At 46.7% G+C, this 19,454-nt stretch overlaps 1 protein-coding gene across 4 annotated transcripts in view; it reads left to right on the top strand.

The window, feature by feature from the left end:
* LOC123345414 (zinc finger protein 501-like) overlaps positions 1 to 9,533 on the top strand; it is a 30,877-nt gene extending 21,344 nt beyond the window's left edge. For 3 of the 4 annotated variants that reach the window (XM_044982271.1, XM_044982267.1, XM_044982270.1), the window contains 2 exons: positions 4,689 to 4,802; positions 6,846 to 9,533. In XM_044982271.1, coding sequence (XP_044838206.1) covers positions 4,689 to 4,802; positions 6,846 to 7,792 — 1,061 coding nt within the window. In that variant the 3' untranslated portion in view covers positions 7,793 to 9,533. The remainder of the gene's footprint in view (positions 1 to 4,688; positions 4,803 to 6,845) is intronic. The other variant, XM_044982268.1, reaches the window with a different exon arrangement.
* The last annotated feature ends 9,921 nt before the right edge of the window (positions 9,534 to 19,454 follow it).

Here is a 19,454-nt window from a genome sequence, read left to right as displayed (position 1 = left end):
TTTGATGCCTCTGACCCCTCTGCCATCTGATAGATGAACACATGTCTCATGCCTCAGTCCTGCCTAACTCCCCAGCAGCCAGATTTTCAAATGTGCTTCCCTTCTGTCTTGTCTTAGTCTGCCCCAGCCAGCTGTGTTAGAGGGAGGGCCCAGATGTTCTTGATTCTCTTCCACCAGCCAGGAAGGGCACGGACCAGAGTCATGGGGCTGGGTCCAGTTGCTGTTAGTGCCTTCAGGGCTACCTCCCATGCCAATGTGCTGAATTCATGGAAGGAGGGTGCTATTCTTGGTGTTTCTTCCTGCACATGGCTAAGTCTTCTGACATGATGGTTCCTTGCAGGTAGAGGGGCTGGGTTCTGGGGCAGAGTGAGGGTGGAGGATATGATTCATGGTCTGAATGTATTCTGTGGGGTAGCTCTCTACAGTAGAGGAAGAGAGGGAAAGGTTGGTTTTTGGTTCAGGATGCTGTGTGGGCAGAGCGGATCTCATAGATGGTGGGGGAAGGTCTTCAGCCCCATCTCTGGGCCCATTCAATTCCGCCCTTCTCTGGGGCCTCTCAAGGAGTCTTGTCCCCTGCTCCTGGATTAGGCCACTTTGCCAGTGGCTGGTGGGGGAACCCAGGCTGCCCACTACTCCAGGTGGCAACCCAGGGACCCTATAAACAGCAGCCACATACCGCTCCCTGTTTTACCTCGGCCCTTTACCTCCCCCATTACCTTAGGGTTACAGTCTCTCAGTCTTTCTCTCCAGTTCCAGTAAATGCTGCCTGTCAAGGTCCTCTGGCCAGAGCAGAGCCCCTGTCTTCACCTATCTGGTCCCAGCCAGTTACTGCCCTGCTCAGCCCCTGCAGCTCCTTTTATCTGAGCCTGGTGGGCTCTGACTGGCTGCTTCTCTGTGGCCTCTGTAGGCAGGCCTGGAGGACCCACCTTTGCTGGTCCTTTCCTGGAGCGGGGTGTGGTATGACCATGGGGCTTCTAGCAGGGGGCCTCAGAGGGCCTGGTGCACCCATCACAGAGACAATCTCCACTCCAAAGAGCTCACAGTCTTAAGAAATGACTTCCTGTTCTGCTTTTGTTGGGGAGGGACATGGGTGTGTGCGGAGGCGGGGGCTGGTGGTGATTTTCTAGACAGTTAATGCATGGCTGTGATGCTTCCAAGTCAAAGGAAGTAGAAATATTGGAAACAAATAGTTCCACAGAAAATAAAATCAAAATGTGCCTTCTAGAGCCAGGACTTAATTAACATGATTTTCTCCTGTCCAGTAAAGTACAGCTCACCCAAAATCGTTGCAGCACTTTACAGCTAGGCAGGCTGTGACCCTTTTCACATGAGACAAGCATGTGTCAGTTTGCCTCCTAGCTGAAGGATTCAGAGCATCTCTGTGCACTCCAAGATATGCCAGTTCAGTCTGTTGTCTTTAGTCATAAACAGGACACTCCTTGCTGTTTTTTCTACCTGTAGATTTCTGTCTCTCGTAGACTTCACAATCTCTCCTTTTCACACCTGGCTCAGTACGCAAACAGACATATGGTGTGAGGCACATAGCGTGAGGCATATGATACATAAATGGCCAGACAGGGAGATGGGTGACAATTAGCTCCTATCTGAAAGGAACATTTCTGAGATATGTCTCCTCCCTGGTGACCTGCCTTAACTCCAAGGCGCTACAAACATAATTTCCAGTAAAGATACATAATTTCTCTGATGATGACCAGTAGGCTACTGGCCTTTGGTAGAGACTTCACATGCCACTGTTGTGCAGATCTTTGCCCCTGGGGATCCTTGTACAACCCTATGCACCCAGTGTGTCCTCTGCCAGTTGGTACTGAGAGGTCCCTGTGTCTCACCCTCCATGTTCCTCGGTCCCTGCAACAGCTAGCTCAGGGATGGATAAAGCTGGTGATGGATTACACACAAGCAGAGAGAGACCCTTCGGAAGCAGGAATTCATGTAAACTTTATGCTACTGCTGGTGCGGGAGACAGATTTTTAATTACCACAGCACTTGCCCTCTCCAATGGACATCAGGGCTAATTGTGCCATAATGGTACTTATATGGGTCCCCATTATCTGAGCACCTCGCAGTATTTAACATATTTATCCCTTTGCCCCTGTGGAATAGGGAGCTGCTGTTACACCTGTTGTACTCATAGGGGACTGAGGCACTGACAGTCTAAGTGATGCCCACAAGGTCACCCAGGAAGTCTGTGGCAGAGCAAGGAACTGAACCAGATCTCCTGAGTTTGAGGCCAAAGCCCTAACCACTGGACCCCCCTTCCTGTCATTCTGGGCACCAACCTTCACACAGGAAGAGACAGTCCCTGCTCCCAAGCGATTTCCATCTAAGAAGAGAAAACAGTCGGAGAGTGGGTGGTTATCTCCATTTCACAGGGGGAGAGTGGGGACCAGAGGGATTAAGACTGGAAATTTGTAAGGGGCCCAGATGTTGGATCAGTGGGGTTGGATGTTTAACTGTCTTGGGTCCCTTTGAAAGCCACAGCCTTAATGAATTAGATACACTCATGTCTTGTAGAGTGATGCTCACTCAAAGTCCTTCCAGCATCCCACAGCCTGGCTGGCTGTGACCTGTGTTCCCTGTAAGCTGCGTGCTTGCATGGGCTGCTCAGGAGAGATTCAAACGTTGCCCAACTGATTTGCAGAGCACGCACAGCTGGCAGCATGTGTTCAGGTGCCCCTCCCCCCACGTTGCTCTGTCCTGCAGCTGCTCCAGGATCCTCCTGCAGGCGGGGAAAGGAGGGTGCTGATGTCAGGGTGTCCCCCTGCTCCTGTACCCCATCTCCGCAGAGCAGGGGAGAAGGGACACAGCCCGGCTCAGCCTGCACTCTTTCTGAGGGCTGGTCCACACTAAGAAGCGGGGTCGAACTAGGGTACGCAAATTCAGCTACGTGAATAGCGTAGCTGAATTCGAAGTACCCTAGTTCGAACTACTCACCCGTCCAGACGCCGCGGAATCGAAGTCCGCGGCTCCAAGGTCGACTCCGCCACCGCAGTTTGCAGTGGTGGAGTACCGGAGTCGACCGTGGCGCTTCCGGAGTTCGAACTATCGCGTCCAGATTAGACGCGATAGTTCGAACTCCGAGAAGTCGAACTCATCGCGTCGACCCGGCTGGTAAGTGTAGACTAGCCCTGAGTCTCTGTCTGTCTGTCTCTCTCCTACACACTGTCTCTGTGTCACACATACACACTCACACCCTTTCTCTCTTTCACACACTTGCTCTCTTTCTCTTTGTCTCTTTCACACTCACCTCCCAACACATACTTGCATTATTGTTGTTACTTCTTGGCACTACCTGCAATGCACATATATTCTCTGTAATTTTATTCTTTCAAAGTGGGTTATTTTAACATTTTGGCTGGTCTATGCATTTCATAATTTTTATTTCTCTCTACACTTACATTTAATTCTTTGAGTAGTGAGTTCTAAAATGCCTAACCTGCCCTGGCTGGAGTAATTATCCCTATGGTAACTTTTTAAAAATATATATCAAGGTTTTTTGTTTCTACTGGTGACACACATCTGCACATAAAATTTATTCTGCACATGGATGGAAAAAATTAGAGGTAACATTGGCTGTGAGCCTCCTTCCTTAGGACAAACACGTGGTTAGCTTGGCTCCTTGGTGAAGGATCCTGTGTGTTTCCTTGTGCTCCCAGTTGTACTAACAATTCTGTGTCTTTGCCCATAAACAGGGCACCCCTCTGCTCTCTCCTAGATTGTGCAACATTTTGACTGGCACCTGGCTCAGTCTGCAGATTGGCCTCCATTGCGAGGCAGACAATGCATGTATAACCAGAGAGGGAGATAAGTGTCTGTAATCTGCCTGAAAGGAACCTGTCCAAGACACATCACCTCCTGGTGACCTGCCCTAACTCCAAGACCATCAATTACACATAGTTGTCAGTATAGCCACACAACTTTGTGCATACATCTCACAAGGGTTACAATGATCAGTGGGTAACTGGATCTCAGTAGAGACTCAGCTGTTGCCCTCTGGTGAGCAGTTATGCACATTTTTGACCCAGGGGATCCCTGTAAAACCCTAGGTACACTCTGTGCCCTCTGCCAGTTGACACCAAGTGGTCACTGGGTCACATCAGGTCAAGGTGTAAATCTACAGTGCAGCACCATACCGTGCTCTAAATAGGTGTGTAGACCCTGCTTCTGCACACTAGACTGAGAGCAGAACCTGAATGCACACTACAGAACTTTCAGTGCATGGTAGCAGGGTCCACACAGACAGTTAGTGCACAACAGATGGTGTGCTACAGTCACACTTTGGCTTACTGACCAGGTAGATAAGCCCCTTGTAATATCTTCCTGTTCTGGCTTGTGTTCTGGAAGAATATGGGCATATGTGTTGCAGGGGAAGGAGGAGGGAATAATTGGCAGTGACAGAGCCTTCACTGTAGGCTTACCCGATACCTAGGAAGTGTAACAAATTTTCTTAGCTCCCCAAGGGAATAAGTAAGGCCCATTTCCTAGGCAGAGTGGATGAACCTTTGCTCCAGAAAGTGTCCTTTACGATTTATAGCCCAGTCCCTTTAGGGTGGGGGTGGGGAGAGGAAGGAGCCTATCTGGGTGGACTACTCATAATCTGGATTTGGAAGTAGTAACAGCACTGACCTTAATGAACAAGATCAACATGTGTTTCCTTGCTCCCTAAACAGGATTTCCAATTTCCAAACCTGACGTGATCTCCCGGCTGGAACTAGGGGAGGAGCCGTGGGTCCCTGATCTCCAGGCTTACGAGGAAAGGGAGATCCTGAAAGATGTCCACAGGGGTAAGGAATCGACTGAACAGACTCAGGCCTGGTCCGCACTATGGGATTAGGTCGAATTTAGCCACGTTAGGTCAATTTTAAAATGAATGCGTCCACACAACCAACCCCGTTCTGTCCACTTAAAGGGCTCTTAAAATCGACTTCTGTACTCCTCCCTCGTGAGGGGAGTAGTGCTAAAATTGACCTTGCTGGGTTGAATTTAGGGTAGTGCGGATGCAATTCAACGGTACTGGCCTCCGGGAGCTATGTGACCACTCTGGACAGCACTTTGAACTCCGATGCACTAGCCAGGTACACAGGAAAAGCTCTGGGAACTTTTGAATTTAATTTCCCGTTTGGTCAATGTGGCGAACTCGGCAGCACAGGTGACCATGCAGTCCCCCCAGAATCGTAGAGTGTAATATGTTTCTATGCTCCCCCTATCATCTCCGTCCCTGAGGTTATCGCAGATTAGAAGGCAAAAAATATCACTCGTGATGACATGTTTGCCGAGCTCATGCAGTCCACCCGCACTGATAGCGCACAGCTTAATGCATGGAGGCATTCAGTGGCAGAGCCCAGGAAAGAATTAAGTGAGCACGAAGAGTGGAGGCAGGACGCAATGCTGAGGCTAATGAGGGAGCGAACAGACATGATGAAGTGTCTGTTGGAGCTGTAGGAAAGCCATCAAGAGCACAGACCCCCACTGCATCCACTGTATAACCGCCTACCCTCCTCCCCATGTTCCATAGCCTCCTCACCCAGATGCCACATGGGGGGGGGGGGAGAGAAGAGGAAGCTCCGGGCACCCAGTCACTCCACTCCAGAAGATGGCCCAAGCAATAGAAGGCTGTCATTCAAACAGTTTGATTTTTAGTGTGGCTACAATAAGCAAAGTGGCTGTGTCCTTCCCTCCTCCCCCACCTACCTTGTCCGTTATCTCTCTCTTTTTTTTTAATTAATAAAGAATGCATGGTTTCAAAACAATAGTTATTTTATTTTGAAGGGGGGAGGGTGGTTGGCTTACAGGGAATTAAAATCAACAAAGGAGGCAGGTTTGCATCAAGGAGAAACACACACAGCTGTCACACCATAGCCTGGCCAGTCATGAAAGTGGTTTTCAAAGCCTCTCTGATGTACAGCACACCTTTCTGTGCTCTTCTAATCACCCTGGTGTCTGGCTGCTCAAAATTGGATGCCAGGCGATTTGCCTCAACCTCCCACCCTGCCATAAACGTCTCCCCCTTACTCGCACAGATATTGTGGAGCACACAGCAAGCAGCAATAACAATGGGAATGTTGGTTGTGCTGAGGTCTGACCTAGTCAGCAAACAGTGCCAGCGAGCTTTTAAAGTGCGTGACAGTGAGCTGAGTCGGCTCCATGCTTGCCATGGTATGGCGTCTGCATGGGTAACCCAGGAAAAAAGGCGCAAAACGATTGACGGCCGTTGCTTTCACGGAGGGAGGGGTGACTGACAAGATATACTCAAAACTACCCACCACAGTGTTTTTGCCCCATCAGGCATTGGGAGCTTAACCCAGAATTCCAATGGGTGACGGAGGCTGTGGGAATGGTGGGATAGCTACCCACTGTGCATGGCTCTGTAAGTCGATGCTAGCCACGGTAGTGAGGACGCACTCCACCGACTTAATGCGCTTAGTGGGGACATACACAATCAACTGTATAAAATCGATTTCTAAAAATTGACTTCTATAAAATCGATTTAATTTCATAGTGTAGACATACCCTCAGAAACTAATTTCTATATTCTCGTGACAGACGTCACGCATAGGTTTTCACCAGTCCTAGCCAGCCTTTTAGACCCTCTCCACATCGATATTGTAATGGAACGAAGGCAGAATTGATCTGATCTCTCTCTCTCTCCCCAGTAAGGAAAGGTTTGGGTTGTTTTTTTTGGGGGGGGGGGGAGGAGTCAGATACTGATATTTCCATTTCCCCACCACTTATTCTGATTTGTTCCCCACTTTCTCATTCCCTTTTCTGAGGTTCCCTTTCTCCCAGCACAGGGACTGACTCCTGTCTGGATTCTCTCTCTGTTCCAGCAGGTGAGGAGATGATGAACGAGAACAAGGAGGAGAACTATGAGCAGGAAGGTTCTGAACAACTGGAGCCACATGGGATGGCATTGGGAAGAGCCGAAGGAGATGTTTCCCAGAGTCCTGAGTGGGGAGAAGCCCGTAAGAGTCAGCACTGGCCAGAGAGACAGCAGGGAAACCACCAAGAGGAGAGATGGGATAAATCCATGCAGAGGATCAGAGGAGTCGGAAAAATCAAAGAATCTGTTCACCAGAGAGTTCCCACAGAAGAGAGATCTCACATGTGCGGTGACTGTGGAAAAAGTTTCCCTTGGAAATCATTCCTTATTATTCACCAGAGAATCCACACAGGAGAAAAACCTTATAAGTGTCCTAACTGCGAGAAAAGCTTCAGCCAGCGCTCAAACCTCACCAAACATCAGAGAGTCCACACGGGAGGGAAGCCTTACAAATGTCTCGAATGCGGGAAAAGCTTCAGTTGTAGCTCAACCCTCACTGCACACCAGGTAATCCACATGGGAGAGAGACCTTATAAATGCCATGAGTGTGGAAAAAGCTTCAGTGATAGATCCACCTTCAGTACGCACCAGAGAATCCACACGGGAGAGAGACCCTATAAATGCCTGAGCTGTGGGAAAAGTTTCAGGGATCGATCAACATTTAATAAACACCAAAGAATCCACACGGGAGAGAAACCACATAAATGCTCCAAATGTGGGAAAAGTTTCCGTCAGCTCACGCAACTCGTTAGGCACCAGAGACTTGACACAGGAGAAAAACCCTACAAATGCCTGACGTGTGGGAAAAGCTTCCGGGATAGATCCACCTGTAATGAACACCAGAGAATCCACACGGGAGAAAAACCTTATGAATGCCCTGAGTGCGGGAAAAACTTCCGGTACAGCTCAGCCTTTATTAGGCATCAGAGAATTCACAGAGGATGCAAACCCTAGGAGTGTCCTGACTAGGGATGAGTGAAATGAGTAACACCTTTGCTGATTCCCATGAACGTCAGTGAGTCAGGCCAGGTCGGAGGGGCCATATACTGGGGACATGGAATAGTTATTAAAGCAAAGAATGTAATCACCTTTCTGGGACAGAGGCATGCAGAGCAAAAGGCTGAGATAAGATTTCCACGTTGTGATGGGAATTTGATTATTACTTCCTGAGAAGTTCTGAACATCCACTGATCAGCTCCTACCCACAATTGGCCAATTAATTTCACAGTCTAGGAGTGCTCTTGGATTCATCACTGATGCTGAGCTCTCATGTAGCAACGTCCATGCTTTCTATAGTTCTTGGTTGGCAAGCAGACTACAAAGACCCCGCCTCAGTTATTTACACCTTTGTCACTTCTTGTGTGGAGTACCGCAATGCTATAGAATTGCACCTAGGAAACTCCGAGTACAGAAGCACTGCAGTGCATCTCCTCAGCTACACAAGCTACAGCAAGCCCATCACACTTGTCCTTGCTCCCGACAGTGGCTTTGCATAGAATAATGAATCAAGTCCAAGGTCTTGGTCCTTATCCATGGTGCTCCTTGTAGAGATCTAAAAAACTGCCTTAAGCTCCGGGCTCGAGATGGGGGTTGAAAACGTCACCCTTCTGGCACAATGGAACTCTCAATAATAAGGGTAAAGCTCGTGTGTTCATGACACAGGTCTCTATTGTTGGCTGGTCTGAGACTGTGGAATGAACTCTCGAAGCAGCTAAGGACCATCTCACACCTTACTGTCTTCCATGCCAAATGCCAGGCACATTTCATTGACCTGCATTCTCTAACTTAAATGCACAATGCCATGTATATAGACAAAAAAAACCCAACCTCCACTGAGCACATACCTCATCCTGGAGAGAGGATAAGAGAACAAACAGCACATGAAAGATGTTAAGTTATGTGATTAATATGCTACTGGAAGGTGCTCAGATACTACAGTGATTAATGCAGTTTTATAGCAGACCACCAGGTCTGAGTTATAATTTTAAAGCAGCTTTCTGTGTATAGTTTGATTCTTGTAAGTGCTCTAAAATCTGCACAGTTACTTGGATTGCCATGAAATGTGGTGTGCCTCCTCAGGGCATGGGGTGGGATTACTGGTCCAAATTTGGGGTCATTGAAAAATCGGTTCCTGAGATACCACCCCCCAAAAGCAGTTTTTCTTAAGGTTCATGGATTCTACCAATTTTCTTTGCACAGAGCTAGGGATGAAACCAAGGCACAAGAGTCTCAATCGCTCTAGTGCTACTCCCAGAGAATGCATGGACCGAACCATCCCTCTGGGGGAATAAAACTGAAAACAGTATTAGTGAGAGTTTAGCTCTCAAATTAGGTGTGTACATAGCACTCCCACACCAAATGGATCGCACTGTGTGTGTGCTGTCTGAGAGGCCAGGGGCATTGGTAGCCAGCTGCAACTTCTAGCAGCTGTGTGGCTCAAGGCAAAATGTTCTGGCGATTGCTCCAGTGTAAATTCAAACCCCGCTGTGGATAGAAATCTGTAGGGAAACATCAGAGGCATTTTGTGACAATCTGCCTCTGTCAAAGAGGATTTTTTATTTTATTTTGGGGAATTGTAATCTGAGTGCAGCAGGAGATTCAGAAGGCGCTTGTGCTATTTTTGAAAAGAAAATAAATTATATGTGTCACTGCTGGGAGGAGAAGGAAATATTTAGGGATGGAAGGGGGGGAATAGGGAGAGAGGGGTTTGGGGCTGCAGTGAGGGGAGAAGGGATAATTGGAAGGTGGTAGGGGAGAGTGTTTTGGGGGCTCAGGTTAGGATGAGGGGATAGGGATTAGGGGGAGTGGAAGGGGAGAGGTTTAACCCTGGGAAGGGTGAGGTGGAGGAGGGTGGCAGGGCAGGGAATAGGGATGGGGGCACCTGTCAGCCACACATTCTCCTCCCATATTTGTACCAGGTTCAGGGGCTCCTTACACCTCTGGGGTGTCTGAACCCCTTTCCCATCCCATGTGTGTGTGCCAGGATCTGGGGGGGCTGCCTCTCTAGGGGTGTCTGAACCCCTTTTTTCCACCCATACGTGAGCCAGGATCTGGGGGGAGATTGTCCGTCTAGGGATGTCGGAGCAAGTCTCCCAGCTATCTACGTGAGCTGGCATCTGGGAAAGCCCTTTTGGGTCAGGAGATGAGACAGGCATGCTGGGGCCATGTAACAAGAACACACACTAAGGCCACGTTTACACGTTTGGGTCGACGCGGCGAGTTCGACTGCTCGGAGTTCGAACTATCGCGTCTGATCTAGACGCGATAGTTCGAACCCCGGAAGCGCTAGTTCGAACTCCGGTACTCCACCGCGGCAGGAGGAGTTGCCGGAGTCGACCTTGGAGCCGCGGAGTTCGCTTCTGCGGCGTCTGGACGGGTAAGTAAGTCGAACTAGGGTAGTTCGAATTCAGCTACGTTATTCACGTAGCTGAATTCGTGTACCCTAGTTCGACCCCCGACCTTAGTGTAGACCAGGGCTGAGACTGGGTGAAGAGTTGAACTTGAGAACGGGCATGTTCAATGCATATCACAGGCTCTCCAGCACTGGGTATGGGGGGAAAGGAGAGGGTGGGATGGAAATGGTAGTGTGAGAGGGAGGGCTGTATGTAGCAGGGGATGGGAGATGAGACAGGCATACCAATCTTCTCTCACGTGCTTGACATTACTGTTATTGCCATGTAATAAAACTGTCAAGTTCTTGGGACACAGACCATGTCTGAGATTTCTCTCATTGGCCCTGCTAGCAACTGCACATTGCAAACATTTCAAAGCACAGCTATTAGGCAAAGTATAGGGAAGATTGGGGCACTTAGGATTCACATAGCAACTATATGGCCTAGTGGAAAGACATCTGTACTGGGACTCAAAAACCCTGGGCCCTATTCCCAGGTCTGCCACAGGCCTGTGGCATGACTTTCCCCATGTGTACAGTGGGGATAATGTTTCCCTCCTTGAGATCTACTGATGAACAGCACTATGTGAGGGGTAGCTCTTATCATTATCTGAACTGCATGCCTACATGATAATTACAACTGGCTAAATGGTCTAACTCATACAAACAAGATTTCTGTCTGTTAAAATACTAGAGAATTCACTCACAAAAACCCCTGTGTTAATGCACTTAGAGCTGCCCAATGGTATCTCATGCCTTTCCATGATATTGAGTTTAGCAACACTTAAGCTTTTGAAACCAGGAAGTGAAGAGTTAAAATATTTCTAACTCAGATCTCTGAGCTAGAGAGTTATGGTACATACCAATGCAATCTTAACTCTGTGAGTGATGCCATGGTACACTCTTAACACAGTAACCCACTGCCTTTGCATTGTAGTGAACAGGAGCTACCTACAGCTGCCTAGCACTCAAACAGCTAGGCAGGGTCTACACATAAAACTTAGGTCAACCTAGCTATGTTACTCTGGGCTGAGAAAAAAAATTACCCTCTGTGCAATGTAGTTATGTCAATCTATCTCCCACTTTAGACACAGCTAGCTTGATAGAAGCATTCAGTCTAGTTACAGCCTCTCAGAAGGGCAGATTACCTACTGTTATGGATGCACAGGATTGGTTCTGTGCCCCCAGCTTTGGAACAGTCTATTGGAGGAACCCCTTCAGTGTGCCAGATGCCCAAAGGGTCTCACTCTGCCTCTAGGGTAAACCTTGCAGCTTCTCTGCCTCTGTAGACTGAAGCAATGGGGTCCAGCACTCGTGTTTCACACCGTGAACTCTGCTCAGCAAGTCCAACTGAGATAGACTCTTGGTAGAGACTTGGGCCATGTCTACACTACAAACTTATGTCAGCGCAAGTTACGTTGGCATAACGTCAGTGCAGTTAGTACATCATTTGTGCAGTTTGTCTTGGCTCCTTGTGCCGGTGGTGAAACCTTTGACACAGGGTTGCAGAGTACCTCCATGAAAGTTTCCTTGAGATCTCTCAGGAGGATTCACAGAACATTCCTGTGCACATAAACTGCTTCATGTGGATCCCCCAACACTGGAGAGGAATGAGAAATAGATAGGAACTCTACCTCTCTTGGTTTAATACTATCTCTTCTAGCACCAGCAAATTAATTATGTCAAAAATGTGTCCTGTTACTTGAGGGGGTGGGCATCCCCTCAAGTAACTTTAAAATTAACTTTAAAATTAAACTACACACTTACCCGAAGTTCTTCCCCAGCATCAGGCTCACCCTGTGCTCATCTGGCAGTACTGCCAAACTGCGTTGGAAGAAAAAATGGATACTGGCTTGCTGCATGGCTGGATTCCCCCTGTCACTTGTCCCCCATACTCTTAGTCATCCACCTCATCCGCCTCACTGTTGACAGCAGGGGCCTGTGACTCAGGCTCCTTGGAGGTATTTGCAGCACTGTTGGGGTGAGGGCAGGGTCTCCACCTAGTATGGCATGCAGCTCTTTTTAAAAGCAGCAGATCTGTGGCTTGACACTGGATTGGTATGCAGGGCCATCCCTAGCTATTCTGGGGCCCTGTGGGGGTCTGTGTGACCCCAGGCCTCTTTGGGGTGGGCAGGGCTGGCTTGGGGGACAGGGGAGAATTGCCCCCCAGCACTCATTGGTGGCATGGCTGGGGCGGGGCCGCTGCACTTCCTGCTGCTGGTGAGTGCAGGCCTGGTCCTGCCGCAGTCCTCAGGGGTGGGAAGAGGTGGGGCTGGGGCAGAGCAGGGGCAGGAAGGGGTGGGGTGGGAGCAGAGCAGGGTGGGGGCCATGGGGAAGGGGTGGAGTGGGGGGTGGGGCTGGGTGGAGCAGGGGTGGGAAGAGGCAGGGCTGGGGCTGGGACCCTGGGGAAGAGGCTGGGACCCAGGGGCTGGAGCAGCACACAGCTGTGCAGCTGTGTACTTTGTGTATGGGTAAGGATGGCCCTGTTGATCTGCCTGCTACCCTAACTGAAATATGAAAGCTCCTTGGCTTTCATGCTGCACTGCTGCTGATCTCTGTCCTATTCCTTCTCCTGCATCCCCCAAGCAAGCTGCTCATAGATATCCATGTTTCTATGGCTGGATCAGAGCTGTGCCTGCACAGCCTCTTCTCCCCACAAGTCGAGGAGATCCAATCCCTCCTCTCTACTCCATACAGGAGTGTGTCTGAAGTGTGTAACTGGCATGGTCAACTGGGCAGTTGCACTCAACAATGGAGAGTTGCTACATGTACTTGCCAAGCTAGGCAGTCAGGAAAAGGAATTTAAAAAATTTGCAGAGCTTTAAATGGGAGGTAGGGTTTCTGGTCTCTGTGACCCCTGCCCAGCAGAGTTGATAATGGGGACTAGAGTGGTCTGTGTGGGGCATTGTGGGACAGTTGCTAGAGGATAGTAATGGTCATTGTAAGTAATGCACTGTCTACGCTTACACTGCCTCAGTCTAACACATTGACCTTGGCTCTATGCCACTCAGGGAAGTGGTGTTATTAAGTCAGCATAGTGGGGCATTATATTGGTGGGAGCCAAATTTAAATGAATCATAGAATATCAGGGTTGGAAGGGACTTCAGGAGGTCATCTAGTTCAACCCCCTGTTCAAAGCAGGACTAATCCCCAGACAGATTTTTGCCCTAGAGTTTAATAGGCCAATGTGCAAACCACTAAGCTATCCCTCCCGCAATGATACACCCACACCTAGTTTGAGATAAACTGCCTTGTGTCAACCTAACTTTGTAGTGTAGACCAGGCCTTAGTCTACCATATTCTTAAAAACCTCCAGTGATGGGAATGTCACAACATTCCTTGGTAATCTTTTCCTGTGAACTACCCTTATAGTTAGAATTATTTTTCCTAATATCTAACCTAAATCTCCCTTACTGTAGATTAAGCCCATTACTTCTTGTCCTACCTTCAGCGAACATGGAGAACAATTGATCGCAGTCCTCTTTTATAATAGCCCATAACATATTTGAACACTGTTAACAGGTCCTCCCACTTTTCTTTTCTCAAGTCTAAAAATGCCCAGTTTTTTTTTTAACCATTCCGCATAGGTCATGTTTTCTAAACCTTTTATCATTTTTGTTGCTCTCCTCTGAGCTCTCTCCACTTTGTCCATATCTTTCCTACAGTGTGGTGTCCAGAATTGGACAAAGTACCCCATATAGAGGCCTCAATAGTGCTGAGTAGAGTGGGACAGCTACCTCCCACATTTTACCTATAGCACACCTGTTAATACACCCAGAGTGATACACCCAGAGTGATATTAGCCTTTTTTGCAACTGCATCGAGTTGTTCACACATATTCAATTTGTGATCTATTGTAACCCCCAGAGCCTTCTTAGCAGTGCTACTGCTTAGCCAATTATTCCACATTTTGTAGATGTGCATTTGATTTTTCCCTCCTAACTGAAATATTTTGCACTTCTCTTTACTGAATTTCATCTTATTGAATTCAGATCTCCAGTTTGTCATGGTCATTTTGAATTCTAATCCTGGCCTCCAAAGTGCTTACAACCTCTCCCAACTTGGTGTCATCTGCAGATTTTATAAGAATACTCTCCACGCCATTATCCAAGTCATTCATGAAAATCTTGACTAGTACTGGACTCAGGACTGACCCCTATGGGGCCCTACTAGATATGCCCTACCAGTTTGACAGTGAACCATTAATAAATACTTTTAGTCCTGTCTTTCATGAGGACTAAAAGTATTTATTATACTAATCTTATACTAATTTCATCTAGACCATGTTTCCATAGTTAGTCCCACATGATATTCTCATAAACAGTGTCACAGGCCTTACTAAAATCAAGCTATATCACGTCCACTCCTCCACTCCTATCTATTAGGCCAGTAATCCTGTCAAATTAGTTTGGTTTGGCATGATTTGCTCTTGAAAAATCCATGCTGGTTATTCCTTATGACTCATATATCCGTTAGGTGCTTACAAGTTGATTGTTTAATAATTTGTTCCAGTATCTTTCCAGGTAGGCTGAACTGAGGCTGACTGGTGTCAAAGTCAGATGAAATGCGGTGCTCATGTCATTTAGTTAATCTGTGTTGGGAAGAGAGTCTCTCTGTAAAGATTGTCAAAGAGAAAGCACCTACAACCATAATGTATAAACACTGGCAAAGTTAATATGCAGATAAGATACAGATAAGCTCAATGCTCTTAGTATTTAAGCTAAACAAAGGCAAAACAGTAGCAATGGCAAATGAAGACAGTTTGAATATATGAGATATTCACATAGAATAACTTCTGTAGTTAGATATATTCAACCCAATCAAAGTCAGGGTAGAAAAGTATTATAGCAATTCTAGTATACATGTATGAAGACTGAAGTAATGCTAGGAGTTGGGAGGAAGTTTTCTTATCATTCACACACACAATGCATTGTTATCAGAGGGAGAGAGCGATCTAAGGTGTTTCCCACACACAAACACTGGCACACACAAAGATGCATATGTAACCCAGGTGCAGAGAAGGGGCTGAGAGTGAGCAAAATACTGTGGTTAACTTCTCCGTGGTGATAGATATTACTGGTAAGTATGCCGTTGTACTTAAATTTAGAGTACTTAAATTATAGCAGGTTAATAGAACGAAAGGTAACCAGAAAACAAGAAACTCTCACACATATGTGATGACACATTAGTACAGTTGCAGCATTTAGGAACGCACACTGCAAGACAACAGGGGGGGGGCAAGAGGGGCAATTTGCCCCAGGCCCTGGGCCCCACAGGGGCCCCCACGAGAGTTTTTCGGGGGCCCTGGAGCGGGGTCCTTCATTCGCTCCGGGGGAGTCCGGAAAACTCTTGCGGGGCCAGGCCCAGGAGCTTCTTCCGCTCCCGGTCTTCGCCGGCGGGGGGGTCTGGTGCCGGGCCCACACTCAGAACGGGCCCCGATGCCCGGACAATGGCCTCACCCCCCTGCTCCACCTGCACTTCACCCTGAAGTCCCGCCCCCACTCCGCCTCTTTCCCGCAAGGCCCCAGCCACTGCTCACTCCTCTCTGCCCCCTCCCCCTCTGTGCGAGAGGCAGGCGGGGCCTCAGGGGGAAGAGGCTGAGTGGGCGTGGGGCCTTGGGGTGAGCACTGGTGGAGTGGAGGGGAGGGACTCAGGGTGGAGCAGGGGGGGTGAGCCCATTCTTCCGCTCCCGGTCTTCGCCTATATGGTACCTATACCAGTGGAGCACCATAGACACTTCCTGCAGTGATGGAAGGGGTTTTCTTATTGCTGCAGGTAATCGTCTCTCCCAAGTATCAGATTCTTCCATCCATTTAGCTGCATGTATACTGAGTGTTAGGTAGGCATAACTACAGCACTCAGGGTGTGAATCTTTCACACCTCCGAGCAACATAGTGAGGCTGCCTTGGCTTTTAAGTGCAGACCAGGCCTATACCGATGGCATAATTATTCTGTCAACATACCTAGGTCTTTACTGGGGGTTTCGCCAGTGTAGCTCTGTCAGTCGGGGTGACACCCCAGACCATGACGCTGTGACAACCTAACTTTTAAGTGTAGATTAAGCCTAAATCAGGCACCTAAGTAACTTAGTCTCAATGTGTAAGATTTAAATCCTATATCCCAGTCTAATTATTGTTCTTAGGAGAAAGATTTTAAAATATTAAAAACTACTTCAGTGCTCCATCTTTCCTCTCTTGTTCTTAGTGTAATTGCAATCAGGATAGCTCAGTAATGTATAAGGACATTGTTAAGTTGATCAGTTTTGTATATTCCCAAGGTATAAGTCCTACCAGTACAAGTATCTGAATTTATGGAATAAAAATATGAACTCCAATTGTTTAAATATTCTAAAAAAGCAATATTTTTGCTATACAAGACAAAATTCTGTCTTCCTTCAAAGCACAGAAATTCCCCATGGAATCTATTAGCAATAACTATTAATTTCCTAACCTCGCTACACTATAAATAGTGAACTCTCACCCTTCCTTCAGTTGACCAGAGACACTCTTTGTGTGGTGGTGATTTCTTCTTGGTATCTCTGATCTTCAGGAAAGCGCTTTCTTTCACAAGGTTGCTTACAGATGGGACTTTGGACTGAAAGGTCCAAATCCAAGATTCTTGTCCATCAATGACTCTTACTTTAAAAAATCACTCTCTCTCAGGAAAGGAGAATCAAAAAAACTGATCACTTCTTGCTTGAAGTGCATAGGACTATCTGGATCTGATCAAAAGGTCTCTACTGCTCATTTGGGCTAGGGCATTCCTTTTCTACATTATTCTTCCATTCAGTCATACTGATGGATTTGTCCAGTCCTAGAAGGGATCGATTTCTTCATATTGGCACCTTCTCATTGGATATCACAAATTTTAGGGATGGACCCCAGCTTTGGTTTCAGATGATAAAATTTCACAGGTGCGTGTTTCCTCCCATCCAGTAGGTGGCATCCAAGCTTCAATCAAATTATTTTCATGGGGTACAGTTCCTTTTGTGAAATTATTGAATTCTTATTTGGCCTTGTCAATTAAAGTATAATACTAACAGAATTGTTTGAGAAGTCTTTAGCTCTATTTTCTGTTATTAATTCTTGAAACGTTTAACAACAGCAATAACAGTCTTTCATATTTTATTATAACTTGGTCATTATATTCTTGATGTTTTACTAATTTTGAAGTTTAAAGTCATTCTTCCTTCTTCTTACACTTAACTTCCCTTGGAGGAGAATTTATTCCATCTTGCATTTAATGCAGGACGATTGATCCCCAAGCTTGATTCTAATTTCAAATATTTTCCAGGGTCTTTATAAAATGAATATGCTAACGTCCAATCGTTAGGATATTCTAGCTATATTAGGCATTGTCCTAGACAGCTTCAAAAACATAAACAAGAAATCTATCCCTAACTAACATTATCTTCTAACGTTAAATTCATAATGACTACTTCTCATCTTGTGAATATGTATTTCAGCTCTAACAATCACTTAGATAAAAGCTAGATATTATTAATTATTATTACTAATAGTATACGTTCTTTACCTTAGACCTTAGTTCCTCCTGTGCCTCTGACACAGCAGGCAGCCCATTTCTTTCATTAATTACAGTCACCCTCTAGTTGTGGTACTTCTTTCCAGGTGATGCTGGTGCATCCTCTGCCACTGTCTTCTGCCAGTTCTCCCTTGACCCACCTCACTTTCCCTTTTCTTCCTCAGGCACCCAATTCAAAGTTTGTTTAGCGTGTCTCCCATCTTCTATACAGTGTACATATCTCAGCCACATGAGTCTTCTTTCTTTGATGATATTTTCTAATATGTCCTGCTATCAGCTCCCTTACTCTCAGATTTGTTATTTTGGCCTTCCATTAAATGTGTAGTATGTTCCTCAGCCATGGACTGCCTCCAATCTCTTTTTGTTAGCTGCTGTCATCGGCCAAGCATGCTCAGTACAATCACATGGCATAATCTGAATCTCATCAGCCTGGTCCTGTTAAATACTGGAATGGTTGCAAAATGTAATCTGGAATCCTCATAGCATAAGTATTATTCATAAACTAGTAAAAATACCTGCTTACAAATATATCTTATAATAAATTTAGCTATATATTCATGCAGTTGTTCCATGGTTTTTGAGAAGAAAGGAATTTGCAGTTGTCACCTTGCATCTTAACGGAAATACCATAAAATTCATTTGGTCTCAAATGTTCTTTTGTTTCTCCAGAGACATTTGGGTGGATATCTCTCATCTTAAAATCTGGAAATTTAGTAGAAAAAAAATTCTAAATTAAATTACTTCCTTGCCTATGTCTAAAAGGTGTTTAAATTACAGGGATGGACCTAGAATGTCTGGTTTGTTTATAGGTAAGAAAAGTTTCACAAAAATAAATCTGAATGGCTCTTTACTTTCAGTAATAGCTAGAAGTGCTTATTTGATAAGCAAAACTTCTCCAGGTGTGATTTTACCACAGGTAATGAACAGGGGCCGCTAACAGGGCGTTTCGAGGGAGTTCTCCTGGTGAAGGAGGAGCCAATACAGGACCCTTGGGGTCAGTGGCTGTCTGTAGTGTGTGTTTGTGTTTGAGAATTACTTGCTGTATGCTGAGCTTGTGTTTGTTTGTTTGTTTGTTTTTGTTTGTTTGTTTGTTTGTTTGTTTGTTTGAAGGACCATGTGCTGTGGCCGGCAGTTGGAAGCTGTGAGCTTCTAACCAAGGTTTGAAATCGAGAAGCCTCTGTTCACTGGCTGAGCCTTAGTCAGAAAGGCCAGAGCTTTCTAAAGCCATGAGCAAGCGACCAGGGAGCTTTGCAAACAGGGGCCACTAACAGGGAGTTTCAAGAGGGAGTTTGGGAGGGGAGTGGGAAGGGGGTGAGGTACACTTGCCATTCTTTAAACCTTTAACCTAAACTATAATCAAATCTTTGTGATTTAAACAAAAACCCTATCATTAACCTAGGTAGCTATAGGAGAGAATGCAGGCAGAAGCCCAGCAGCAGATTGGGAGCTATCCAGTTTATTGCGCCCAGTCCAGCATGTAAGATTACCTGCCCTGTGGGTGGGTGCCATATGTGTGAATTTGGTGCAAGGAGCTCCTGGCCCTCAGAGACCGAGTACGGGCTTTGGAGACCAGGGTGGCAGAACTGGAGGAGCTAAGGGAGGCAGAGAGGTATGTTGATGAGGCTTTCCGGGACACTGTAGAATTGTCCCACCTCCGGTCAGACAGCCCCTGCACTGTTAAGG

This window comes from Mauremys mutica, chromosome 12, assembly GCF_020497125.1.
Source record: "Mauremys mutica isolate MM-2020 ecotype Southern chromosome 12, ASM2049712v1, whole genome shotgun sequence".
Lineage (NCBI taxonomy): Eukaryota > Metazoa > Chordata > Testudines > Geoemydidae > Mauremys > Mauremys mutica.
Note: the sequence above shows the minus strand (reverse complement) of the source record. Positions and strands in the feature narration are given on the sequence as shown.